The 27500-nt window shown below is 53.8% G+C and overlaps 3 protein-coding genes across 6 annotated transcripts in view; 1 reads left to right on the top strand and 2 right to left on the bottom strand.

Annotated features, from left to right (window-relative positions):
- Positions 1–417: 417 nt before the first annotated feature.
- Positions 418–6816, top strand: SHISA8 (shisa family member 8). The gene is made up of 4 exons (XM_010710373.4): positions 418–1577; positions 5371–5495; positions 5639–5785; positions 6378–6816. Exons 1-4 carry the CDS (start codon positions 1048–1050, stop codon positions 6653–6655), a joined length of 1080 nt encoding a protein of 359 aa, XP_010708675.3. The 5' UTR covers positions 418–1047; the 3' UTR covers positions 6656–6816.
- A 57-nt stretch (positions 6817–6873) lies between these two features.
- On the bottom strand, positions 6874–26007 carry SREBF2 (sterol regulatory element binding transcription factor 2). The gene is made up of 19 exons (XM_085225538.1): positions 25806–26007; positions 24470–24844; positions 24202–24383; positions 22654–22794; positions 20452–20673; positions 19586–19700; positions 19221–19402; positions 18120–18312; positions 17244–17425; positions 15892–16165; positions 14410–14579; positions 14108–14276; positions 13478–13598; positions 12080–12189; positions 11107–11239; positions 10664–10832; positions 9760–9945; positions 9316–9427; positions 6874–8260 (listed from the first exon to the last, which is right to left on the bottom strand). Exons 1-19 carry the CDS (start codon positions 25885–25887, stop codon positions 8040–8042), a joined length of 3339 nt encoding a protein of 1112 aa, XP_085081664.1. The 5' UTR covers positions 25888–26007; the 3' UTR covers positions 6874–8039.
- Positions 26008–26241: 234 nt separating this feature from the next.
- LOC100547556 (coiled-coil domain-containing protein 134) overlaps positions 26242–27500 on the bottom strand; it is a 41180-nt gene continuing 39921 nt past the window's right edge. For all 4 annotated transcript variants that reach the window (XM_085225529.1, XM_085225521.1, XM_085225514.1 and 1 more), the window contains 3 exons: positions 27200–27381; positions 26992–27063; positions 26242–26634 (listed from right to left, as the gene is read on the bottom strand). In XM_085225529.1, the coding sequence (XP_085081655.1) occupies positions 26509–26634; positions 26992–27063; positions 27200–27381 (380 nt within the window). In that variant the 3' untranslated portion in view covers positions 26242–26508. The remainder of the gene's footprint in view (positions 26635–26991; positions 27064–27199; positions 27382–27500) is intronic.

Genomic DNA, 27500 nt, shown 5'->3' on the forward strand with positions numbered 1-27500 from the left:
CTTCAGAATGTTTGCAATTATCATTTTAATGGCAAACGCACATATGCTCCCGCAGTGTATATAGGGCACTGCGCGGTGCGGTTCCCTGCAGCCCATTCCCAGCCACAGCACTGAGCGCAGGCGGGGGAATAACGCCCAACTGTGTGTGTAGGGCTGGGAACGGGGCTGCCATCCCCAGCGTTTGCCCAAGGCCAAGAGGTGACATCGAGAACACCGTGCCATGGCTCTGCGTATTGACGCCCCTTGGATGAGGAGCCCGATGGAGCCCCAACCACCGTCACTTGGGGCCGCAGCCCCCATGGGGAGGCTCGCAGGGGCCGGCACTGCAGCTCCGCCCTTCCCCGGCGGTGGTGCTCTCCCCGCGGCCCCGCTCCCCTCGTCCCCCCGGGGGGCTCCGGAGCTGCGCGGCGCGGGAGGGGCGCGGGGCGGTCCCCCCACCCGACGGGGCGGGCCGGCTCGGTGCCGCCCGGCGGGGCGGGCGGGCGGGCGGCAGAGCGCTGCTGCAGGAGCTTCTCCGGTTTCCCTGCCGAGCCGTGCCTTGCCGCCCTCCTCCCTCCCTCCCTTCCCGGTGCAGAGGGCTTTTCGCTCCTTCGCTCTTATTTTTTCTTCTCCCTTTCTTCCCTCCCTCTCTCGGTGCCGGCAGCGCGGCGGGGATGGGGCGACCGAAGATTCCCGCTGCTCCGGACCGCTGCCCGCATCCCCGCCCCGGCGGGGGGCTCTGCCCCAGCCCTGAGCCCCGAACCCCGAACCCCTGAACCCCCGAACTCCCGAACCCCCGAACCGCTGCATCTCGCACCTCAGAACCCCATTGGCCGTTTCTGGGTGAACAGAAGCGGAGGTGCACTTTTTTCCCCCACTTCTTAATTTTTTCCCCTTTTTTTTCCTCCCTTTTTGTATCCCCTCCTCGGGGCTTCCCCCCAGCCATGGGGCTGCTCCGGGGGGGCCCTCGCTGGGCAGGCAAGCAGCTGTAACCCTCCCCACGGTGCACGGAGGAACGGGGTGGGGGGGTCCTCCAGTGGAGCAGCGCTCGGTCTTCTGGGGGTGGCCATGGCCCCCCGGAGCCGCGGGCGGATGGAGCGGAGCTACGTGGTGGGCATCTGCTGCCTGGTGCTGCTAGAGCGGAGCTGGGGCGCCGAGCCCGGCACTGGGGACGGCGGTAACAGCAGCCGGGCACCGGCGGTGGAGGACACGGCCCCCGCGCCCACTGAGCCCACCCCAGGAGGGGACCGTTGCCGCGGGTATTACGACGTGATGGGGCAGTGGGACCCACCTTTCAACTGCAACGCCGGCATCTACCAGTACTGCTGTGGGACCTGCGGGTACCGCTTCTGCTGCCAGTTCAAGGCCAGGCGGCTGGACCAGAGCGGCTGCTCCAACTACGACACCCCCAACTGGGTGAACACGGGGCAGCCGCCCGCCCGTGTGGATGAGAGCCCCGAGGGCCCCACCCGTGACAAGACCAACATGATCGTCTACATCATCTGCGGCGTGGTGGCCATCATGGTGCTGGTGGGCATCTTCACCAAGCTGGGCCTGGAGAAGGCACAGGGCCCCCAGACTGAGATGACGGTCTCCAGGTAAAGGGTTCTCGTTCGGTGCTCCCACCTCCCCCGGCCCCATGCACAGGGTGAGCCCCATTGTCACTTCGTCCCCAAGGGGATGAGAGAGTCCCCAGACCCTAGCATGCAGAGGGGTAGTGGTGGCAGCTATGTGTCACTCGTCCTCTTCATCCCTCATTCCCTCTGTCCCTCATCCTCCCCATCTCTCCACCCCTCTGTCACTTATATCCTCTGTCTCTCATCCCCTCTGTCCAACATCCCCTCCATCCTTCATCCCTTCCCTCCCTCATCCCCTCTGTCTCTCTTCCCCTCCATCCCTCATCCCGTCTCTCATCCCTTCTGTCCCTCATTCCCTCTATCTCTTGTCCCCTTTACCCTTCATCCCCTCTATCCTTCATCCCCTCCTTCCCTTGTCTCCTGCATCTCACATCCCCTCCATCCCTCACTCCCTCCACTCCTTGTCCACTCGCTCTATCTCTCATCCCCTCCATCCCTCATCCCCTCCATCCCTTGTCTCCTTCATCCCTGACTCAGTTCTGTCCCTCTGTCCCCAGCAGCTGATGATGTGGGCAGAGCGCTTGTTGTTGGAAGTGGCTTTTTGCCTGTGCATGTGCCTTGTACCCTGGTGGGATGTCACTCCCATGGAGGGGACTCGAGCTGCACACCATGGGCTTGCCAGCCCCTCGCTTCTCATGTGAGCTCCTGCTCCAAGCAAACGGCTCTTGTCCTATGCCCCCAAATCGTGGTTTTGGGCAGCTGCTGGGGAGGGATAGGCACAGGAACAGGGAGAAGGACAGGGACAGGCAGGGCTGGTGGCTGCAGTCCCCCTCGCTCCCTCCTTGCCTTATGTTCCTCCACTCGGGTTGATGTTTCTCTTCCTCTTTTTTCTTTTTTTTTTTTTTCCCCCTTTCACTTTTCTCCCCTGATGATCACATTCAATGAGTTTAACACTTCTCAGCAGCTGACAGCAGCTACAGCCCCCCTGGGTACAGCCCTGCCCCTGCGGCTCTGACTCAGAGCTGCCCTCTTTGTCCCCCCCATCACACGTGTGTGCACACATAAACACATCTTCCTGGGCTTTTATTCTGGGAATTTAGCATGGCAAGGAAATTATTTCGCTGGGATGATGCTCTAGTTGTATCCACCACCTCAGAGACCTGCATGGGGACCTGCTTGGGGACACCTAGCCCTGGCTCTATTCCCATCCCTTCTTGCTCCACCAGGTGCTGTGGAATTTGCTGTCTCCCCCAGTTCTGTGCACCCCCTTCCAAGGATGCACTCCGGTTCCTGCCAGCATGCTCCAGCATGGGGAACATGCGGCTCATTGCCCAGCAGATCCTTTTTTCCCTGAGGCTACTGATTTTTTTGGACACCACCATATGGAGCGGGAGGAGACGAGCTTCCCTTGGGTGCCTCTCAGAGACAAATCCAGGAGCCTGCCTCTGTCCTGGCACGCACTGGGGTCTTGTGCATCTGTGGCTGAAGGTCCCAGCCAGGTGCCACCATCTCCTCTATCCCGATGTGAGATATCTCATTTGGGCACCGTATCTCCACCTGCCTCTTGCCGCGCATGGGCACTGCAACCTCGCGTCCCGCCTGATGCCGCAGGTTGCAGCTTCTCATTTGCTCCTCAGGAGCTGCAGCATGGCCCCGGGCCAGCTCCCTGTTGCATGGCCTCACTGGTTCCTGTTCCCATCCACCCATCCTTCCACCCATCCATCCATTTTGCCACTGTTCTTCCTCTCCTGGTGCTGCTCACACTCAGTGTGGTCCACCTCAAACACAGCTTCTTCTCCAGGCTCTCACAGCTGGGTCCAGAGAGAGGTTCAGCACCTAAAACACTGCGGTTCCCCTATGTCCCTGTGCCTCTGCAGGTCCGTATGGCGGCTCCGCCAGGCTCACTCCTTCCTACTCGGCTAGCACTTGGCATGGTCCCCATGCTCACTCGGCGTGCCCAAGGCTCTGTGAGTCAGGAACACCTGCCCATGTTTTTCTTGAGGCTGCCGATGTTGGGGTCTTTTCAGGGCAGGGGGATCTGCTCGTGTCTACCACATGAGGACATCCTTGTACAGACCTACAGGAGGCCCACAGAAAGGGGTCTGGGGGCTCTGTAGAAAAGCCAAGGAACAGGCTGGGTCTCTCTGTGCTTTCTAGGGCCCCAACCCTGCTGGATATTCCTGGGATGGCCCCAGCCCCCATCTCCAGGGATACCCAAACAAGCCCTCATGGTGAGGTCCCATGCTGTTACCTCTATTTTTTGCACCAGTGGCTCAGGGACACCAAGTGGCATTCCAGCTCATGCAATGGAGATGTCACCATGTTCTTGTCTTCTTCCCTCCCCCAGAACTTTCCTCTCTGCTCACTCCTGGAGCTCACACTGGGACAGTTTTGGGGTGCAGGTTGTGTCCATTGGCCAGATCTTCCAGGTGGAGTTGTGCACTGCATCCAGGTTGCCAGGGCCAACCCAGCACCACAGCCAGCACCCATGGCCACGGTGATGGATGGAGACCTCACTGGGCTCACTGGTACCATATTGCAGATAGGAAGATGAGCTGATGTGCTCCACAGTCCTCACCTTGAGCTGCACTCTGAGGCCATCCCATACCTTTAGGTGAACTAAGTTGATGCGATTTGAGCCTCCCCAAACTCCCAGAATAGGGTCAGTGTCCTCCAAAACCACAATGGGGAGCCCTCCAGGGCAACCTCTTGTGCTTGAGGCTTGTGGATGGGAATGGAGCTGCTCTCACTGTTATTGTCCGGGCAGTTGGGGCCAGGGGCAGGTTTGTGGAAAAGAGCACTGATGGATTTATCTGGAGAGGAAAAGTCGCAGCTAAAGGACTGCTCGAGCTTGGTAAATAGACCCGAGGGAAAAAAAAAAAAGAAAAAAAAAAAGAAATAGGTCAAATCGCATCGGACCTCCCGGTGAAACGAGCCTGGGTGAGTGCTGGGCCCTGGGGACATGCAAGGGAGGCAGCAGCTGACAGCGCAGCAGCTCCCGCAGTGACAGCCACAGCCCCACGAGCCGCCGGCCCTGCACGCTGCCTGGCATCAGCCCCAGGCTGCTGGGCCATGCCAGTACAGCCCCACGGGCTGGGAGTTCTGATGAGGAAAGGGCTAGGCTGCAGGAGGCTGATGGATCTTTAGGAGGAGATGGTTTATGGGGTAGAGACACCTCTTTGCAAAGCCCAGTGCTGATGGAGGCTCAGGTGATGGGCTGAGGTGGGCAGGGAGCTCTGGGTCTGTCTGCTCCCTGCAGTGTGCCTAGGTGGCTCTTGGAAATCTGCAGGAGACAGCTCTCTAGGTGCAGCCTCACCAGTGCTGAGGAGAGGTGGAAGGACAACCTCCCTCCACCTGATGGCATCTCTCAGCCTAATGCAGCCCATCGGCTTTCACCGTGATGAAGCCATGAGTCCGGTGTCCCACCCCAGGACCAGGACTGAAGGCCACCCTGCTGTGTGTGCCCTGCTGTGGGATGGCCACCGTGTCACAGCGGTGCTGCAGCATCCCCAGGCGTGAATAGTAAATGGCAGGGTGCTGCGTCTTATGTAACGGTGCTTAATGTTTAATGCTATCGCTTACTGGAAGGACGCAGTGAATGGCAACTCCAGAGGCCACTGGCGCAGCCTCCTTGCTAGACCTCTTCCTTCATCATTTCCCTAGGGCCTTCCCTAGGACCTGCTCCCAAATGGCTCCAGTGAAGGGGCTGCCTCTTCTCCCCTGAGCTTGCGGTGTGGGGCAATAGGAACACCTGGTCTGGGATGGGGGATGTAAGCATCGCCTGATGGCCCTGTGCTCCTGTGCCCCTCCCCAGGACGCTCACCGACCTGCTGAAGCAGCCGGGCCACGGCCCCTCTGAACACATTGATGGCCTGATGGGCAGCATGCAGGTGCAGCTGGGCGAGGGGCTGCCCCGGGGACCCCCAAGGAACAGCACAGGTAAGGCATAGGCTCCCCAGTCCCTTCTCAGAGCCTCTCTGAGGTGCCAGCATGCTGCTGGGCATGCTGCTGCCCACGGGGGAAAAAGGCAGAGGCATCTAAGAGGGCTCTGCACTCCCCTAAGCCCTCACCTCTGCCCCCAGACAAGTTGCCCCTGAACAACGCGGTGGACAGTACTGGTGTCACCCCACTGGGGCGGCCCCATGGCCACAGCAAGCGCCCGCCACTGGGCAGCAGCCTGAGCCCACCAGCCCCCAACTACACTGCCTACACCACGCTCACGGCTGGAGGTGAGCCGGGAGTGGGAGGGCATGGGGGCATGATGGGGAGGGGGCAATGCACAGGATCCTCCAATGGACCCCCGGTACTGCCCAGCCAATTAATGTCCAGATTCTCCTCCACGGACCTATTGCCAGCCAATCAGTGCCCATTATCCACCCCATGGGCACTGTCAATTAGTGCCCAGTTAATTAGTACCCAGGATCCATCCTCCATAGACCAACTGCCTGGCCAATAAGTGCCCAGCATCCCCCTCATGGACCCACTGCCCAGCCAATCAATGTCCAGGATCCCTCTCCATGCATGCACTGCGCTCCCCAGCCAATCACCATGCAGACTCCTGCCCAGACCTGCAGCACCACCCAACCAGACAGCAGGATCCCCCATGGACATTCCACACTGCCCAGCCAATCAATGCCCAGGATCCCTCCCTACACTCCTCACCAATCAGCAGCTAGAATCCACCCCCTTCCCAGCCAATCAACACCCAGAAGACCCCCAATGCCCCCCTCTCAACCCCCCAACTCCATCTCCCAGTCAATTTCCCCCTGCCAAGGGATGGGGTGCCCCACGGGGGTGACACCAGTGTCCCTGTCCCTGCAGAGAGCATTCCTGAGGACTTCTACGTGCGTTTTGGGGAGCCAGAGGTGCCCCCCACCAGCACTCTGCCCTTCCCAACCACTGAGGGGCCCGAAGGCTGCCCCCCACAAGGGGTCACCAAGGCCAAAGGCCTCCCCAAAGCACCAGGGGGCCCTGCCTTTCCAGGGGGCTGGGAAGGAGGCCTCCCCCGGGGCCTGCGCCGGCCTGGGCCCACGGCACCGCTGTACGGCCAGGCTCACCGGCACCTGGCCACCAACAGCAAGACTGAGGTCACCGTCTGACACCAGGACCAGCAAGGTGCCATCACCAGGGGACAGGCAACGAGTTGTGGCTGTTCTCAGCTCACTCCAGGGATAGGCAATGGACTTAAGCAGCAGCCTGGCTGCACAGCCTCATGTCCCCCCTTCCCCGCCACCCAGCTTCCCCCTTGTTAATAAACACATGGAAGTGTACGGCCTCGTGTAGCTGCACTATGGGGACAGAGAAGAGGAGCAGGGCATGGCGGTGACACCACCTTTATTGGGTGAGGGAAGTAGGCTGCCAACAACAGCTCCCTTCCACCCAAAACCAACAAAAAAGTTACAGTATATACACACACATATAAAAACTGTAGGGATAGACGGGCACAGAGGGTGGGAAGGGTACAAAAAGGGAGCAAAGAGCCCCCAGAGAGGAAGAGCGCTGGGCGGCTTCAGCTCCTCATATAAGGGACGAGAGGAAGGCTGAGGGCCTCCAGATCCTCCTCGCAATTAATGAAGTACAAAACTGATCCCTGGGGCAATGGGAAATAACTGGGAGGTCGCAACAGGTCAGAGCTGCTGTATTTTAGTAAAGGAAGCAGATAGGAAGTGGAGGAGGATGCAACTCCTGGCAGGAGCACAGATAAGCCAGGAGCCCTGTGCTGGGCTCTGTGGGGACAGGGGGTGCCCCTGTGAAGGGAGAGGGAGGGCACCATGGGGTGTTATGGAGGTGATAGCACTTCTCCCATGTTGGGACCCCAAAGCCACATCCTGTGCGAAAGGACAAGGGCTGTGAACTGCTTGCCAGGCCCCGGGGGTGCAGGGGCTGGGGGACAGGCTCAGTTCTGGGACTGGGAACTGAATAAAATAAACCATTTCTAACAGTTTCACCTGCACCGACATGAAGGCACCACAGCCAGCAGCATCTGCTCCCACCACCTGTGGGGACTGGCCACAACCTCACCTCGCTGAAATGAGGAGAAAGATGGAGAAGAGGAGGGCTGCTGTGTCAGTCCCTGTTTGGTAAAGCCACAAACACTCCTATTAAAAAACAGCGGTATAAAAACGGTACAGAAACCCACCACTGGCCCCAGCTGATGATCCCAGTAGGGTCAGTCCAGAGGGCATCAGCACCAGGCCCCTATGGGCAACTCCAGCACAGCCACTGGGTGTCCCTACTGGGTGCCCCCGAAAAGTGCAGGGGCAATAAAGCCACACCTAGGGCAAGATTTAAAAAAAACAAAAACAAAAACCCTCCCACCACTCCCACCCCAGCATGATCCCACTGGCATGACCCTAACCTACAGCACTGATTTTTTTTTTCTTTTTTTTTTTTTTTTCTTTTTTTTTCTTTTTCCCTCCCTCTCTTTTTTCCCCCCTTCCTTCTTCAACATGGAGGAAGTCCAGGCTGTGGTCTGGCGGGGTGTTAGGAGGCAGCGATGGCTGTGCCCCCACTCAGCTTGACAATCATCTGCTGGCAGTCGTTGCACGAGCGCTTGTCCCCAACCTTCTCCAGCGTGCGTGCAGCCTCAGCCAGCAGGACAGCACGCTGGCTGGGTGAGGACAGGAAAGAGAGTGGGAGGTGGCGGCAGGCCAGCAGGATGGCGGTGGCTCTTTCCCTCTGCCCTGGCAGTGTGTCCAGCTCCCCTGCAACCAGAAAAGAGCTACAGGAGCTGCTCACCCCAGGGAACGCCTTTTGCAGAGTCCCAGCTATGGTGGTGATCACAGAATCATTAACACTGGAAAAGACCAATAATATCATCTGGCCCAACCACCCAACTACCACCAGTATTGCCCACTAAACCATGTCCTCAATGCCACATCTACCCTTCGCTTGAACACCTCCAGGGATGGTGACTCCACAACCTCCCTGGGTAACCCGTGCCATTGCAGCACTGCTCTTTTGGAGAAAAAATTGTTCCTAGTGTCCAGCCTGAACCTCCCCTAGCATAACTTCAGCCCGTTCCCTCTTGTCCTATTGCTGTTATCGTGAGTAGAGGCTGACCTCCACTTCACCACAACCTCCCTTCAGGTTGTTGTAAAGGGAGACAAGGTCTCCCCTGAGCTCTTCTCCAGACTGAACAACCCCAGTTCCCTCAGCTGCTCCACATCAGACTCATGCTCCAGACCCCTCACAGCTCTGCTGCCCTACTCTGGACACAACTCCAGAGCCTCCATGTTCTTCTTTTAGTGAGGGGTCCAAAACTTAACACAGCAGTGCCAAGTACAGAGGGATGGTCACCTCTGCTCCTACTGGCTGCACTATTGCTGATACAAGCCAGGATGCCATTGGCCTTCTTGGCCACCTGGGTACACTGCGGGCTTGTGTGTAGCTGAGCATTAACCAATACCCCCAGATCCTTTTCCTCCACGTAGCTTTCCATCTATTCTGCCCCAAGCCTGTAGAGTTGCATGGAGCGACCGAAATGCAGGACCCAGCACTTGGTCTTGTTGAACTTTATCCCACTGGCTCAGCCCAGAGATCCAGCCTGTCCAGGTTCCTCTGTAGTGCCTTCCTACCCTCAGGCAGATTGACACTTCCTCCCAAGTTAGTGTTGTCTACAAACTTACTGAGGGCGCACTCAATCTCCTCATCCAAATAATCAATAAAGACACTAAACAGGATGGGCCCCGATACCAACTCCTGGCTGGCTCTCCACAACACCCAATAGCCACGACCAAATGCAGCTCCCCATGCTGACCTTGCTTGCTGCTCTGGGTTGTGCGGCGCCTGAGACTGTGTTCCAGCAGCTGGTGGGTGCGGGTAGGGCTGGCCCCTGCCATCAGGCGCACGGTAGCTTCGTGAAGGAAGACCTGGTGGGACAGTAGGGTGGGTAGTTAAGGGTAGGCTGGAGGCAGCTCTCAGCTGTGTCAGCAGCACAGTGCTGACACCCTGACAACAAGCAGAGCCCACATCCACCTGCCTGCAGTTTGCAGGTCAGGACAAGAGGGAGGAAAGACAGAAAAGGTTGGGGGAAAAAAAAAAAAAGAAGAAGCAAAAATTGCTTTTGACATGTAACTGAACAACCTGGAAAGGGAGAAGGCTGAACCACCAGAAAGAGGGCAGAAAATAGAAGAGCAGACGGAGGTGGTGCTCCGCTCTTTCCTTCCCCACTCCTCTGCTAGGAGCAAGGGCCAAAGCTCACCTTGCGGTATGCAGGCCTGAAACTGTGGGCCAGCTTGCGCAGGCTGCCGAGGTCGCGCTGGAAGCCAGTGAGCTCAGAGGGTGAGGCGTGGTAGGTCTCACCCAGCGCCTGGCTGCTGCTCGCCTGCTTCTGCCACAGGCTGGTGCGGAGGGACAGCAGCAGGTCACAGGCCAGCAGCTGGATCACCTGCGGGAGCCACAGAGCAGACACCGCTCAGCACCAGGCGAGGAGCACAGAAGCGCTACAAAGCTCACCAAATCCCTTTTCCCCATCTGCTGCTGCCCCCTAGCAATGCTTGCTGTTCCAGCTGCCCTTCGGAGAGTACCTGCTCCGTCGAATGGAAAGCGCCTCTGTACTGCACTGCAGGAACATTGCACAGTTACTGCCAGCACATGCAATGCAACTACAATGCACTACAGCTGCCACCCAGGAATGACAGGGACATGAGCTGTCCCCATGAGCTGTGCAGGGAAGCTCCAGCTTGAGGTGATCCTGGAGAGAAGAGAAACAAGCAACACACATCCTCAGGAATAGCACAGCACCATCCTACTTATGCAGGAGAGGGTTCTGATGCTGCCTGAAATGGAGTGGCCCTGACATAATGAGGTCCCTTCTCACCGGTGGCAGCAGCTGCCTCTGGCTTGACAGAGATGGAGGTTTTCCACAGGCCAAAGTGGTCAAAAAATGAAACACAGCAGAGAAGAGGTGGCAGGTACTGGAAGGAAACGACAGCACCTGCAGCACTGCTCCTCTGTACAGCAGGGATAGAAAAAAATGCCAATGCCCTTTAGAAGGAAAGGGTGAAAGCATCCCCCATATTCCTATCAGACTCAAGAAGAGTGGAAAAAACAGACACAACCAGGCCACAACGAATCACACACCGCCTGCGGTACGCAGCCCTTACATTGCTGAGGGGAGTGCTGGAGGCACCACTGCTCATGTTGAGGCTGTTCCACAGGTGGCTGCTGGCCCTCTCACAGTGACCCAGCGAGCTCTGCTGCCCGTCCGCCTTTGATGACAGTGAGGCCTGCATAGCTTTGCACAGGTGGAAGGTGGCTTTCACCAGGGCGTTCCTGGAAGAGAAAGAGCCCTGCTTTCAAGTAATACATTAGTGTCACCTGCTCCACTCCATAAGGAGGAATTGCTTCCTTATTTCTCACCTAAACCTACCCTCCTTGTGTTTGAAGCCATTACCCCATGTTCTATCACTACATGAGCCTATATAAAAAAAATCTCCCGCCATCTTTCTTAGAAGCCCACCCTCAGCACACAGGGAGCCCATAGCTGCACAGCATAGGCTGCAGCCTAGAGAAGGAAGAGTGGGAGTTGAGGAGCAGCATTACGCACTCAGACATCTCCAGGGACTTTGGCAGGCGCTCCACTTCGCTGAAACGTGACCTCACAGCTGTGTCATCCCCTCTGAGCCAACCAATGGCCATAGCGACTGCTGCCGACCACCACCTGCACACCACATCTGGGCCTACAAGAATGGAGTCAAGGGTTAGAACCACAGAACCCATTAAGGCTGGAAAAACCTCTAAGATCACCCAGTCCAACCATAAGCCCATCCCCACTGACCATGTCCTCAGTGCCACATCCACATGGTTCTGGAACACCTCCAGGGATGGTAACTCTACTACCCCCCTGTGCCAGTGCAGCACCGCTCTTTCTGAGAAGAATTTTTTCCTAATATCCAACCCGAACCTTACCTGTCACAACTTGAGGCCGTTCCCTCTGATTCTATTGCTGTTACCTGGGAGAAGAGGCCAACCTCACCTCGCTACAGCCAGAACTTACTCTATCTGCTTCTCTAGAAACACCGTGACACCCATCCTGACAAGGCTCTGCACTCACCACCCCAATCCATTAACTCCTCTGTTATTCAGCGTTCTACCCAGAACACCCCAAAGTCAACCTATGGCCGAAGGATACACAACCTGCTGCCCAGAGCTATCTTTAAGTTTCATGGCAATATTGACTCAAATACAAGACTTCCCTTCCAACTGAAAGGCATCCCTAGAAAAAGGGATATTCAGTTTCCCCACTGTGTTTGCTCTATGCATTTTGAGGAGCATCAGCAGCATCCCAATGAATGGCCAGACGCCATCTACATCCAACACCAAGCGAGATGAATTCCCCACCACTTGTTTACAGGTTGTGCTCCTCCCCTCATTGTGCATCAGGGAGTGCTGCTCCATGGCCAAACATCCCTCCACCACTACAGACTGCATTTCAGCCAGGCCTGGAGCTTGAAATCTGGGGAGACACGTGGCAGCAGCACTTCCTGCAGCTAGTGGAGTTTCAGCTCAGTCAGACTTACCCAGGGCTGATTTCAGCATAGAACTGCTGGCAAAGGGTGGTGCTCCACTTCCCATTGAGTCCAGGAAAGAGTTGAGCAATTTCAGGTATTCCATCGCGCTAGAGAACTCACTGAAACAAGAAGCAAGGCAGAGCTTCACTGTGCCATCAAGAAGGAGGCACCAAGGCCTGGAGGCATTTCTGATCAGTCATAACATGTCTTTAAACAAGGTTGCCCGTTACAGCAGAGGGTGGAGGCAGAAACTTCAGGCTCTACCGGTATCACAACACTGTCAGACCTGAAGAGACCTCCAGAGAGTGGGAGGACAGGATCAGTTTGAGGAGTACCACCACATCTGCCTGTGTGCACCTTGCAGGACCTGCACCACAGCTACAGAGATGTTGGGACTTACAGTGGACCTTTGTCAAAGTTTTTGCTCCATAATTAAGGGACAGGGGAGCAAGCTGTGCCCAAGTCCTTCACGAAAGGTGGCACCACTCTCTAAGGAGGGACCACTCTGCATATACCACAAAGCAGATTAGCCCATGTAATACACATTTCAAGCGAAAGATGATCCATGTTAGCACTTAGTCAGCACCCCATGTTCTACAGACACTGAGCAGAAGCCGCCAGCATCCCCTCCAGTGCTTTAAATCTGCTGATGGACATATGTTATGAGTTGATTACAGGCTCCTTTTCAGTCACTGCCTCCAGAAGAAGCTGAAGAATGTTTTTGCAAGTGACTATTTGCATATATGCAAATATATATGAATGCAAGTGACAGTGTGGCAGTGATCTAATTTCCTCAGACATGCTACAGAGCAGGATCTAGAGCTCCTTCCCCTAGAGGGGGAAGAAACAGCTCCCTGCATTAGGAAAGCCGGTCCTTCCAGCCAGGAGACACCACTAAGGAACCTTCCCACCTCAGGCATTTACCTGCACTATTTTGGGACGCACAGAGCAACACATGGACTTTCACGGCCAATACATGCGATGCTTCGTTTGGTTACAAGAATGCATAACACAGGAAGGCAGCTGGGTCACTCTGCAACATGCCAAGGCCTTATGACCCTGCACACACTTTGGTCAACTGAAGCGATAGTGGCACGCTAATTTTAGTGTCCCTGAACATTGCATTCTCAGCAGAGAACGTGCCAATCGGTTTAGGAATCGATGGGTACCATGCCAGCTGGCACCAGAAATGCCCACTACATCTGACAACAGCCAGAATTGCACCTGAGACTTCAGCGGTTGTCATATGAAGAGGCAAAGCTCACCCTTCTGACATGCTGTGGTGGTTAGCTCTGTGGGGCCATTCCAAGTCCTGGTTAAAGACTAACCTGTACATTTGCCTCAGATCACTCAGTGACCATCAGCTCTGCTTCAGAATCTACAGCTACCCCCAGCACTGGAACTTACCACGGTTCGTCCTCCTCTTGTCCCACCACCTCTTTCCTAGCCTGAGGCTTCACAAGGGAATCCACTGCTCTCTCCAGCAGGTTCTCACAAAACGCCTGATGAACTTGTGCTATGGGATCCGCTACAGAGAAAGGAAAAGAACGAATCCAACACAATTTTCTTACCTACAGCAATAGCCCCCTCCTGATACAGACATGAAAATCTGAACTTTAAGAGTGAGAGGAAGAGCAGTAGAGGGAAACTCCTGAGGAATTACTGCAAAATCTTCTGAAGACTGAGTTTTCAGAGCCTTTTAAATCACTGTTCTAATTATCAGCTGTATACAGCTGCAGCCCAAGGCTAAACATCCCTGAGATACTTTAGCCACCCAGTAGAACAGCAAGGATAATGCTCTGGGGAGGCTACGCTCCATCACCCCCCAGGGTCACCCCAGACAGGAACAGATGACATATGCAGGGCAGAGCCAGCTCCTGCAGTCCTGGAGGCACCTTCCAACTGCTCAATGAGACCACATGAAGATGCAGGAGAACGCTCTCCAAGACACCAGCTTTGGTGCCAGAAAGCACCGAAGTGGAAGCTCCCAGGACAAAGTGCAGGCAACCCCATGCCCAGAGCACAAGCAGCTCTCACCAGGGTTCCTTTGGGTGCAGTACAGGCTCTCCTTGGTAGCAGACTTCACCGTCCAGCTTCGCTCCACAAAGAACTTCTGTCCCAGAGGGTGGCAAAGCCAACGCAGTGAGTCAGGGATGGCGCTGCGCTCCGAGCTGCACAGGCTCTGCGCCTGGCTTAGGAAGTAGCTCTGAGGAAAGGAGAGGCACCCAGGGGAAGTTAGACCACCACACACCATAACTACAGACCCCAGAACTGCCAAGCTTGCAGCCTTTCCCAGAGCTCTGCATGGAGCTGCAGAGGTAGAGAACACTGTGACTCACCGCCAGGAAGCCCAGCTTGCCCCCACAGCGGGTCTTCAAGCCAACTGCGGCCGTCAGGTGGATTTCAGCCATTGTGCTGGGTGGGATCTTTTCTTCAGCACACTCAGCCAGATTGACAGCACACAGGGCCATGTGCAAACCGGAGTAAGCAGAGCTGGAGGGGAGTTTACCTGCACCAACAGGAGAGAAGAAGGGTTAACCTGAGACATGGCAGCACCTGCTACTCTGTAGTAACATGACTTGCTGGGAAATCGTCCTAGGCAGACAACCCCAGCTAAGATGGTGTAACTACAGTTCACACAACAAAATTAAGCAGAAGGAAGTTGAGCTTGGATTTCTGATGTACTTGTAGCCTATTAAAATTGCAAATTAGTTTGCCAGGGAGGCAGCAAAAACAACCGTTCACAAGGAACATTCAAGCACTTCCTCAGTACACGTGCACATGCCGAGGTTTTCAAAGCACATCAACACCAACTGGCCATCTGCGCTTCACACAGCTTCACAAATTTGATTTTTCTCCAACAATTAACCCTGGCCTCTGCTTTCACATTGCATTCCCAAGTGACAGAAAAGAAACAAGAAACAGCAGTGAAAAATGGCTGGATTCTATCAAAGGCTGCATGGGACAGCCTCTAAGCCACCTCTGCAGACTCATGGACATGTAAGGTGACACTGCAGTTGCTTCAGCCATTCTTATCATAGAATCACAGAATGGTTGGGTTGGAAGGGACTTCAGAGTCCACCCAGTCCCACCCCAGGACTCACCAGCTCAGGCTGCCCAGGGCTCCATCCAATCTGGCCTTGAACCTCTAGGGATGGAGCACCCACAGCTCTCTAGGCAGCCTATGCAAGCACCTCACTGCTCTATAAGTAAATTATTTCTCTCTAACATCTAACCTAAATCACTCCTCTTTTAGTTTAAGATCATTCCCCCTTGTCCTATTACAACCTATATATAGTCAGTCTCCTGCGTACAAACTCCTCTCAAGCACTGGAAGGCTGCAATGAGGTCTCCCTGCAGCCTTCTCTTCTCCAGGCTGAACAAGCCCAGCTCCCTCAGCTAGTCTTTGTAGGAGAGGTGCTCCAGCCCTCTGAGCATCTTCATTGCCTCCTCTTGACACATTCCAGCAGTTCTGTATCTTTCCCAAGCTGAGGTCCCAAGTCTGCGCAGGGCCTCACAAAGGCAGAGCAGATGGGGACAATCCCTTCCCTTGACCTGTAGGCCACCTCTCTTTTGATGCAACCCAAGATACTGCTGGTCTTCTGGGTGCAAGCACACACTGCTGGCTCACACTGAGCTTTTCATTCACCAGAAATCCCCCAAGTGCCTCTCCACAGGGCTGCTCCCAGCGAGTTCTTCTCCCAGTCTGTACTCATGTCTGGAGCTGCACAGATCCAAATGCAGCACCTTGCACTTGGCCTTGCTGAACCTCATAAGGATATTGTGGGCCCACTTTTCAAGCTCTACCGCCTCTGCCCTACCTGTGATGTGGAGCTGATGGAGCTTGTGGTAGGCCAGAGCTGCATCCCGAGCGCTGGTCTTGGCCTCGTCCTCAGAGCCCGCAGTGGCCTCTCTGGCCCGCCACTGGTGAGAGGTCCTCTTCAGCAGCCACCGCACCAGTGCCAGCTTCTGCAGGCTGTAGCGGATGACGTTCCAGGAGAGGCTGCAGGCCAGGTCCAGGCGGGAGGCCGGCAGCGCTCGGCCCAGGACCGACAGGCAGGTCTGCAGGTTTGATGCTGCCGCAGCAAAATCCCCCTGCAAAGATTGTGGTGAAAGGTTACACAACAAAGAGCACAACCAGAGAGATGCTCTGGGACCTCCTCACCACTATGAGCAAGACAAAGTAATGATGAGGAAAGTCAGAATTTAGGATACTCACACCGAATTCGGCCCAGCACATCACATTTTACACAAGGGCTGGGTCCTGCAATGGCTGCAACAGCTGGGAGACACACTGGCACCAGCTGAAAGCAGCTCCTGCCTTCTCAGACAAGGCAGAAGCTTCAGAGTGCCCATGTCAGAACTGAAATGCTGCCTCAACAATGGAAAAGAGCTGGAGGACAGGGGGATGCAGCGAACACCCATTCCAGTTAGACTCGTTTAGCCAGGGGAGACCTCATTGCAGCCTTCCAGTACTTGAGATTATAAACATGAAGGAGATCTACTTTTCACATGGCCTAAGAGTGACAGAACAGGTGGGAATGGCCTTAAACTAAAAGAGGGGACATTCAGGTTAGGTGTTAGGGAGAAATTATTTATTCAGAGGGCGGTGAGGGTGCTGGCCCAGGTGCCCAGAGAGCTGTGGGTGCCCAATCTCTGGAGACTCAAGGCCAGGTTGGATGGGGCTCTGGGCAGCCCTGCACACAGCATGGGGTGGGACTGGGTGGGCTTTGAAGTCCCTTCTGACCCAACCATTCTATGATTCTAAAGATTCCACCACCCAGGTACCATGAGGACTGGTATGAAACCTATAATAGCAGCCACCTGGTAGCTTCCGCTGAGCTACCATCAGGACAAGCTCATGTTACAAAAAGACACCCTTGAGCATAGTTTGCCAGCAGCAGTGGCCAGGACTGGGACACAAACCAATACCCTGCTTCCAAGGATTGCTGCAAGATGCAACAGCGAGGCACAAGGACAGAGCTCACTAATTCAGGCTGAGGGAGGACAGCAATCTGCTCAAGACAAGCCAGCACCACCAACTTCTCTGCAAATCAGACTGGATACAATCCAGAAATACCACACACTTGCCAAGGCACCATCTCGTTAGGCCACTTTTCCTACACCTCCTCCTACGAGACGCATGTGATGCAAAGCAAGGAGGCAGTCCTACCCGTGCCAGATCCAGGTCTGCCTGCTTGCGGTGCCTCCAGAACGCAACTGATGACCTCGAGTGCAGCCGGGTCACTGGCTCTCCGTGCACGAGGAGCTTCACAAACACGCTGAGGACTATCACACCGTTCACGAGCCACAGGATCAGTGTGGGCATCATCCAGCCAAACCATCCACCTGCATCTGGAACAGACACCCCGAAAGAAAAGGGAGACGTTGATCCCGACACTGAAAACACTGCAATAGAACGAGCCCAGACCGACAAGGATATACGGCTCTGTTTGCCACTTGTAATACCAAGTTTTGCAAAGGCTGCATTTTACTGGGAAACAGCTCTTGCATCAACAGCTTTTCATCAACGCCAAGCCACAACATTCCCAACCTAACTGAAATAGTTGTTTTCACAAGGCTGATTTACAAAACCTGAGTCAGCGCTTCTAAAATAATCTTAATGCAAGATGTTCTAGGAAAGCTATTGGATACACCCATTGGTATTCAATACCTCAGGGTCATTTTCCAGTCTTAATTAGGTGTACAAAGCAACAATGAGGAAGTACGTCGACCAGCTGGCTAAGTGAGAACACACCTACAGAATCCCCTGAGCTCATCTTTAGTTGAGCCGTCCTCTAAACTACTGACAGTATGGAATAAGTACATTAAGCTAAACAGTTTAAACATATAGCAGCAATGTTTCTGAAATAATTCTTCATCTGCAGCTTAATAAGTTACAAAAATCAGTTAAGCTGCCTTAAAACAAATAAAAGGTGAAGATCATAGAATCCTTAAAGTTGGAAGGGACCTCTGAAGGCCATCTAATTCAATTCCCTTGCAATGATGCCTCAAAGAGATCCCAACTCACATCACCCCAACTCTTTACCTGACTCAATGGTCAGCATGCTCCTGCCAGAGCCATGGCGCGTGAGGCTGTCAGACTCTGGGCTCCCTCTGGCATCCAGAAGGGATGTCAAAGGATTGAAGGAGAGGCACAGGAATGTCAGGGCACACAGGAGGATTCGGGAGCGGTCCACCATGCCAAGAGCCACAGGAGAAGAGTCAGGTTCATCCTTAACCTTCAAAGGTTAAGTGGAGTGGAGTGAAGAAAAAACAAAGACTGCTTAACATTCCATAAAACAGAAAATGCTAATGTAGAAGGAAAGAGTTTTAAATTTTTAAAAATTAAGTTTTAAAATTTAAGATCAAGATCAGTAAGAACTCCAGCGGAGCTTTCCCTTGCTTAGTAAGGTCAGGCTCAAGTACTCGAGTGTCTTCACCTTCCTCCTGCTCCCAGTCACGTCAGTTACCACTGACTGGAACCATGCTTTATGCCAAGACTAACTTCTTCTCTGAGGGCCTCCAAGAGGACTCATTTCTTCCAAACCCATTAGCTAAAGGCAGTCAACAGATTGCTGTAACTGCAGTTACTTACAGTCTTGCTACCCACAGCTGAGATCACCATCCTTTTCCACGTTCTCCTACTTTATTCATAGAACATATCTATCTCTTGAAAGCCACGGGCAATTTGGGTCATGAACATTCCCCATGAGAATCATAGTCTCGTTTGAGTTGGAAGGTACCCTTAAAGCCCATCCAGTTCAACTTCCCTGCAATGACCAGGGACACCTACAGCTCAATCAGGGTGCTCAGAGCCCCTCCAGCCTGACCTTGGGTGTCTCCAAGGACGGGGCATCTACCACTTCTCTGGGCAATGAGTCTATAGAGAACCTACTGGTACTGAAGTCTAAGCACTTCAGTTCCAGCAGCTAAGGCATGGCTCAAATAATACAGCTCAGGAAGTAGCCTTACTCATTCAAAATAAGTAAATAAAACACTCCCATGCAGCTTCCTCATCCTTACAATATATGCCTGACTCCTACAGCTCTGCTTGCCCGATGTCTGCTGGCTCCATTCTTGAGAATTATGAGAACACAAACTGTGGCCCTCAAATAACTCTAAATCTGACAAATCAAGTCAGAAATACCTTTGCATCATCAAGGAGTGGGCTTCCTGGCTCTGAATCAATGGAATAGGGGGAGAAGCCAGCCTGTGATCCCGAATCAGAGGCGGGAGGAGACATCAGAAGAACATTCTGGTTGAAGTCATCTATCTTCAGGTCCGCGTCATTGTCAACCAGACTGCTTAGGTCAATGCCCTTCAACAGTTCTGCAAGAATCAGAACACATTCATGTACACATCTCTCAATCCTATACCCTGCCAGTCCTGCTCAGAACACAGGCCACCCCCAATGCAGCATGCACCTATCAACCTCTGCCAATGACAAAGAACAGAAAGAGGCAGCCTCCATCCATGCAGACCACTTCCTTCCTGCACAGACTCACAACTTACTGTTTTTCTGGTTAGCCAGCTTCAGAACCATGTTCTCCTGTCTCAGCTTATGGTTGGCCTGCTGCAGGTATTTGATGTAATCAATGGCTTTTCTCAGGACTCCAGACTTGTGCATCTGCAAGGAATTAAGACACACAGAAAGCAGTTTGTACTACGTGCTTCCAGGGTCACTCTTGCTCATAGGGATACCACAACTCTACATATTACAGAAGGGATACAAACAGCAGGGTGTAGAGGGACTCCTGGCATGAGCAAAAGGAAATGAATAGTAGGACATGTTCTGCGCCAAAGTATCCCACTTTGGAAGACACATAAGGACTGGGCAACAGAGCTTGAGTCCTTGTATCTGAGATCTTTCAACATTTTTATAAAGATAGTACAATGAAAACTGATTAACATCCCAATTACAACAGTTCATGTCTTGACTTCAGTCAGAAATAGTCTTTTGAAAGTATCTTAGTTTTGAAATGAAGTGAATGGCTCTTTTCCAGGATGATGGAGCAAGCTGCTGTCAGTTAACCAGGGTTCACCATTTAATTGACATAAGTAGTTATCTCCCCTACTCAGTCCCTCCTCCATTCCCATGAAAATACATGCTTCCAGCAAAGGCTGCCAGCATGACGTAAAGCAAACAGCACAGGTCAAACATGGTCCAAGGTGGCTTCAATACATCTCAATATTTACTGGAATCAAATTGGAAAGCTCTGTGCAAGAAGACTCTGTTTTAAATTTTATCTTATTGCAACATGCATGTGCATACTCCTAACAGCAGTCTGTATCCATCTGCCCCATCCAATAGAGCAACGAGCACCTGAGGACACAAGTATTCCTGACACCACATTCGCTCTCATTGCACATTTTTTCACCTTGGCATCTGTCCCCATGATGAGGTCCTTCAGCTCAATGATCTTGTCATTTATAGAGGATCGGTAACGCTTTTCAATGATGTTGTGAGTTGTTCTCCGTTCTCCTTCTTTTGGTGGGTCTGGTTGCTTGACACCTCCAGGAACTTGTTTGATAGGCACCTTTTCTTGTCCCATCATCACTGGCATTGTGGTCAGTATGGTTCCATTGCTCCCAACAAGGGTCTACAAAGACCACGCAGCAAAGTGTCACCAGCAATCAGTCAATATAGACAAGATTATGATGCCAAGAGCAAGCAGAATAAACAAAAGTAGAATCAAGAAAAGTCCACAGAGCTCAAAAAGGAAGAGGTACACCGTGTTTTCCTGTTCTCCCATGTTCCTTAGCTGGCACAAGCAACTGGGAACAGTAGCATAGGAACAAACATCCACACTGCCTCCCACAGTAAAAGAAGCTCTTTTCTCCAAGAGTATCATAACTGCAACACCCTTTCACCAATACCATGTTCTGATCATCCACAATTTAAACAGAGAAGTGGACCAAAGCTCCTTCCTGCTTTTAGAGTCCTTCTACCCCACATCTCCAAATGCAAGAAGAAATCACTGGACCTACAACAGGCAATGCTACTTCTGAACCCATAACATTAGAGAAGTTCTGACTGTGGAAAGACAAACTCTAGCTTGAAGTTAATTTGAATTAGAATTAATTCAATAGGGGAAAAAAATAGATCCTTAACTACTTTAAGCTACAAAATGACTTCAGATGAGGTATTAAGGCAAAGCGGTACACACTGATGTGAAGAGCTTGGACTTCTATCACTCTCTACAACAACGTGAAAGGAGGTTGTAGCAAGGTGGGTTGGCATCTTCTCCCAGGTAACAGTAATTACAGGATGGGATGTAATAGAGATGGTGGAGTCACCGTCCCTGGAATTGTTCCAGAGCCATGTGGATGTGGCACTGAGGGATGTAGTTAGTGGGCATGGTGGGGATGGGCTTACAGTTGGACGAGGTGATTCTACAGGTCTTTTCCAACTTTAATGATTCTATGGTTTAGATATAAACAGACCATCTCCCCCCAGCCAAAGCAGTATGTACTACAGGAGAAATGATAGTGAATTCCACCAGAATGGTTGCACAGAGGGGCTTCTTGGACAGTCAGATCAAAGGAAATCATTTAGACTGCTCCAACCAGTAATGTAAAATTGGGAAGGGCACAGCTGTTCTCTGAAGCACACTCAGAATCAGAGAAGTTGCTATGGAAAAGTTATTTACGCTAAAAGTCAGACTGATGCAGGCAACACTAATTAAGCCCCAAGCAAACTAAGAATTGACTTCAATTCTGATATAGTTTTCTAATTGGCATTACAGAAATGAATGTAGGTTCACTTAAAGCTGGAAGTTGACAAATAAGAGAATTTAAGTCTTCCATCTTTCCTCAGTTAATTTCCAGCATATTTCAATGCATTCAGAATGCTTTGTGGGTTGTGTATTTGCCAGACACAATCACATGAGCCTCATCTTCATGACCAAGTGAGACCTAACAGCATGTAAACTGAAAATTTTGGTCTGGCTGCTACCAAGGGCATAGAAACCCCAATGTGCTATGCAGACAGAAGTTAAGTCCAGGCTTGCAAGCTTATCTCCAGCAGTAAATATTTGAACAGAAGGACCTCTGCAGAATGCACAAGGCTGTGATAAAAGCCTCTTTGGGGCACAAGCATCTCCAAGCTGATAAGTCATGGCCCTGAAGCACTGCTGCCATCTTGAATGATGACCCTAACCCCTTGCAGCACATGTCCTTTGAGGAGCAGTTTAATTAGTTTTTACATTCAACATTTTGCCATTGGATTCTACGGAGGGAGAAAGATCCACACCATCCTGAGCCAGTTAGCTTTAAGCGTCTTTCACAGAGGTTAAAAACCACATGGAATTCTTCAGTCACACTCCTCTCCTAGTAATGCCAGAAAAAGGTAAACAGGAGCGTGCCCTTGCTCTGTGTTTATTGGCCATGGGAGGCTGCCAAAAATGCACAGTCTGTGCTCTCAGCCTTGGCAGAAGGGGCACATTACTCACGTTGGACATGTTTAGAGCAGCATTTGGAACCCCTCCCATCCACACCATTGGAGAACTCCAAACACCAAACCTTCTTGTATTAGGAAATAACGTCATTGAGGGGAGGAAGAAGAGTATTAACAGTGATACCTGCAGAGCTGTGGTCTGGATAGGAGTGGTGAGCGCGGTGAGCGCTGGGTTCTGCACCGCAGCCATAACAGGATTGCCGTCCGCCTTCAGCGTGGTCAGCACAAGGGAATCCGTCTTGATGATCTGAGGCTGGACCAGAACCTGCACAGGGAACAGCCAGAGGTGACGGGATGAGCGGGCACGCACTGCTCTGTTCCTCTCAGTGGTCAGAGGCAGTGACAACCCACTGGTGCTGACATCAGGGACCAGTAGTAAGCCAGTGCCCAAAAACACCAAGGAGCTGATGAAAGGATTCCTCTGTCCTTGCCTGTAGCAAGTTCCCTGTGTCAGCTGGGGGAGCCCTCAGGGTACAACACATGGGTGGGGGTAACAGCAACCGGACAAGAGGGAATGGCCTCAAGTTGTGCCAGGGGAGGTTCGAGTTGGATGTTAGGAAAAACAACTTCTCCAAAAGAGCAGTGCAGCAGCAGCACAGGCTGCCCAGGGAGGTGGTGGAGTCACCGTCCCTGGAGGTGCTCCAGAACCGTGTGGATGTGGCACTGAGGACATGGTCAGTGGGCATGGTGGGAATGGGCTGGCGGTTGGATACTACTGATCTTTTCCACCCTTAATGATTTTATGCCACAGCACCTCCCAGTGCTAGCGGCAGTTCCTTCCTCTGATTCAACTGGGAGGATGTCAAAACAAACAGTTATTTTGCTGTGACACATCTGGCTGTTGCTCTTTCAAGTACCTCACTGACTCTCAAATACAGAGAACACTACAGAGGGCCCAAACAGAATCACAGAATCATAGAATCACAGAATCACTCAGGTTGGAAAAGACCTTAAAGATCATCAAGTCCAACCATGACCTAACCATACTACCCTAACTCTAACAACCCTCCGCTAAATCATGTCCCTGAGCACCACATCTGAGTGGTCTTTAAACACATCCAGGGATGGTGACTCAACCACCTCCCTGGGGAGCCCATTCCAGTACTTCACAACCCTTTCTGTAAAGAAGCTTTTCTTGATATCCAACCTAAATTTACCCTGGCACAACTTGAGGCCATTTCCCCTCGTCCTGTCACCTGTCACTAGCGAGAAGAGACCAGCCCTGCTCTTGCTGTGAGCACCTTCCAGATATTGGAAGAGAGCAATAAGGTCTCCCCTCAGCCTCCTTTTCCCCAGACTAACCAGCCCCAGATCCTTCAGTCTCTCCTCGTAGGGCATGTTCTCCAAGCCCTTCACAAGCCTTGTTGCCCTTCTTTGGACCTGCTCCAGCACCTCAATGTCCTTTCCGTACTGAGGTGCCCAAAACTGAACACAGTACTCAAGGTGAGGTCTCACCAGTGCCGAGTACAGGGGCAGGATTACCTCCTCAGTCCTGCTCACCACATCACTCCTGATACAGTTATTCCTGATACAGTTATTCCTGATACAGTTGAACCAGAGCAATTTTTCCGCGGGGAGTGTTCCTAGTGAAAAAACACTTATCTAACACTTATCAATATATACTAAAGGTGAGAGCCAGGTGGATGGGCCAGGCTCTTTCACTTCCACTTACCGGCACCTGCTGGACCTGCGGTGCTGCCACCGTCTGAACTGTGGCAGGTGCCAGTGCCTGGATGGTGCCACCAGCAGCCTGTGTCAGCACACGTGGCGCCGACACCGCCTGCACCTGCTGCTGGATGGTGACCGGCTGCACCTGGGGGGACGTCACCAGGCTCTGCACCTGGGGCTGGAGAACTGCAAAGAGGGAGAGACGTCAGGGACTGCACCGTGCTGAGGCCTTCTAAGCTTTCTGCTACGGATACAACCAACCCCAACGCTACCTTGGAAGCTCGTGGCCGTGTTCTGGTATAGGACGGGCTGCTGGATGATCCTGGTCTGAGGCGCAGAGCTGAAGGTGGGGGTGATCATCACTGTCTGCTGCTGGAGCTGTGGCTGGAGCTGGGGCCGGGGCTGGAGCAGTGGGGCTGGGCGCTGTGGGGCTGGGGGCACCTTCACCGGGATGCTCTGCAGCTGCGGGGAGGCGGCGGGCGGAGGGAAGGGCTGCTGGGCCTGGCCATAGGGCCGTGTGGCATCCAGGGCCCCACCACCTGTGCCACTGCCACCACCGCTGCCACCACCCTGGAAGGTGCCACACAGAGGGTCCGAAAACAGGTCTGGAAAGTCCCCTGCCTGGTTGCTGACGAACTGCAGCATCTCTGCAAGAAGAAAAGGGAACGTTTGGGCTGGTTGATTCCATGGGACACAGGGTCAGGACTCTGAGGCCAGCAGTGGGCACAGGAGGAAGCGGCAGCTTCAGAAGCCCCAGAGGTAGCCAGTAACTCAGTGTTGAAACACTCCCAGAGTTCAGGATCCAATATTTTCAGCCCATTGCCATTTGTCCAATCCGCATCCCATCTTCACGCTCGGAGGAGGAGGATGAAAAGCCCCATGACTTCAGTAGGAGCCGTCCTCCCACCTAGGGCTGCCTCACACCGCCCATCCTCTGCCCACGAAGCCCCACCGGGACATGCGGATGGTGACTCACCCCGACTTCGGGTAATTTCAGGTACACAGGGAAATAGGGGAAACACACTCAAGAAAACAGCGCTTTGCAGAACTTGAACTGAGAAATGCATGGGTATGCCTAAGGAGATCCTGCAGCCAAAGCTTCCTCCCGACTGCCCCCAGATGACCACCTGAGCTCCCTCTGGCCCCGTCCCAACACCCGGCACACAGGACCCCACATGGCACAGATACCCCAGGGGCTGTACACGGGTATGGAGGCAGCATTGAGCTCTATGGTGAAGGAGTGGCAGGAGGGCTGTCCCCACACCACCCCACGCCGCACCCAGGACACACGACACAGCACTTTCCCACTCGATGACACTGCCATTTTGCGAGCAGGTGGCCCTACGCAGGTAAGGGGCGGACATAATGCGTTGGATGTGCTCCAAGCATTCCATGCAGGATGCAGGGCCCTCCCCAGGGCCACTCGTTAGGATCGGCACTAATTACTGCTTCGCCCCCCGCTGCCCTCTGACGTCATGCTGCTCCCCGTGACGTCACGCGCATGACTCAAACCCGCTAACACGCGCCACGGAGGCTTCCCCGCACTCCCACGTAGCCCACGCGTGGCACAGCACCGAGCCCCGCGCTCCCGCCCGGCCCCGCGCTCACCGTCGATGTCACCCAGCGTCAGCTCGTCGCCCAGCTCAGTCAGGGTCTCCATGCCCTCGGCGCCCAGCTCACCGCTCTCCATGTCGCACGGCCCTGCTCCGCTCCCCGCCCGCTCTAAGCGGAGGAAGCAGCCCGGCGCCGCCGGCCCCGCGCCATCTTGCACCGCCCCGGCCCCGCCCCCACCTGCCTGGCCCCGCCCCCCCGCGCGGTGTCATTGGGACCAGGTCGGCGACAGCCAATAGGAGCGCGCAGCGCCGCGTGGCGTGATGGCGCGTCGGCGATCAGCAGCTGCGATTTGCATGCGAGACCACGCCCTCTGCCTCCCGCGCCGCATATTCATAAGGGGGCGTGGCCACGCCCACGAGCGTGAGCCCCGCGCCGCGCCCACGGCCCTGCCTACCGCCTTCTCCATGGCAGCGAGCAAGAAGCCTCGTCGTAAAAAAAATAACAACCGTTCCGATTTATTCCAGAAAAACAACGCATGCCCCCATCCCCAGCACACGGCTTTGCACCCATCTGACGTGTGGTGCCCCAGCGCCCGCTGCTCGGGGATCGCCCCACTTTGGGGCTGTGGGACCACTGGGCCGCATCAGCTGAAAAACAAAAATCCACCCTGAAACTCACAGAAGCGGCTGACAGGGCAACCCCAGCCCAACCATGGGTGGGAGCGGCTGCATCGATGCAGGTCCCGGCCCACCGGGGCCTACAGCTCAGACTGCGAGCGAGAGATGCGCGGGCCCTTGCGGATCTCCTTGCGCTTCTCCTCCTTCCGGCGTCGCTTCTCCTCCTCACGCAGCGCCTTCTGGAAGGTGTCAGCGCTGGGGAAGAACTGGGGTGGGCAGGAGATGGAAGTACGAAGGAAATGACAAATTCAGTGTTTTGAGGGAGAGTGGAGCTAGAGCTTGGCATCTCCTGTAGAGCACAAACCCACCGGAACCCAACAAAAACTCTCCAAAGCCCGACAAAAAAACAATTAGAATACAACAAAAACCCAATACAGCAAAAACCTTTCAAAGCCCAGCAAAAACCCAGTAATAACCCAACCAGAACCCAACAAAAACCCTTCAAACCCCATCGAAATCCCAGTAAAAACCCAACAATAAAAACTCTCCAAAACTCAACCAAAACTCAACCAAAACCCAGTGGAGTCACAGAAGAGGGAGACTGTGTGGCTCGGCCACCCTACCTCAGAGTGGTCAGCTTTGAAGGGATTGCGGTAATTGGGGGACTTCTCACTGATGCCCAGCTCCTGAGCCATCTGTGGAGCAAAGCAAAGCCCCTGTGGAAGACTGTGACCACCACCTCCTCCCACCCCTCAGGCACCTCAGTCTCCATCAGCCTCTTCTCCTCTGCCTGCCCCCTGCAGATCCCCAAAAGTGACCTCAGGGCCGTACCAGCCCCAGGAGCTGGGAGTGGGGCCCCTGCTCAAAGACGCCCGTCAGGTTGCAGAAGCCGATGCCCCAACGGATCAGGTTGTTCCAGTTGGAGTTGCGGTCGAAGTAGTGGTGCACAATCTTGGGGAAGCGCAGCACGACGTCCCCGAAGAAGGCTGTGTTCTCCACCACATGGGAGTATGCTGAGGAAGAGAGGAACCAGCCCCATCAGCAGGACACCCCACAGACCCCAAAATGCCAGCTTTAGGGCATCTCCAGGCATGGGATACCAAGGATGGACATGGGACCACCCCCAAGGGCA

Source organism: Meleagris gallopavo, chromosome 1, assembly GCF_905368555.1.
Source record: "Meleagris gallopavo chromosome 1, MGAL_WU_HG_1.1, whole genome shotgun sequence".
Taxonomy (NCBI): Eukaryota; Metazoa; Chordata; class Aves; order Galliformes; family Phasianidae; genus Meleagris; species Meleagris gallopavo.

Excerpts from the sequence above, each read along its gene's own strand:
- SHISA8 (XM_010710373.4), top strand. The coding sequence starts at position 1,048 with ATGGCCCCCCGGAGCCGCGGGCGGATGGAGCGGAGCTACGTGGTGGGC. Across the intron at positions 5,496-5,638 it reads ACCCCCAAGGAACAGCACAG|ACAAGTTGCCCCTGAACAAC; the intron begins GTAAGGCATAGG and ends CTCTGCCCCCAG. Across the intron at positions 5,786-6,377 it reads CACCACGCTCACGGCTGGAG|AGAGCATTCCTGAGGACTTC; the intron begins GTGAGCCGGGAG and ends CTGTCCCTGCAG.
- SREBF2 (XM_085225538.1), bottom strand. The coding sequence starts at position 25,887 with ATGGAGAGCGGTGAGCTGGGCGCCGAGGGCATGGAGACCCTGACTGAG. Across the intron at positions 13,599-14,107 it reads CTGCACCCAAAGGAACCCTG|CGGATCCCATAGCACAAGTT; the intron begins GTGAGAGCTGCT and ends CTTTCTCTGTAG. Across the intron at positions 10,833-11,106 it reads AAGTCCCTGGAGATGTCTGA|GAACGCCCTGGTGAAAGCCA; the intron begins GTGCGTAATGCT and ends TTTCTCTTCCAG.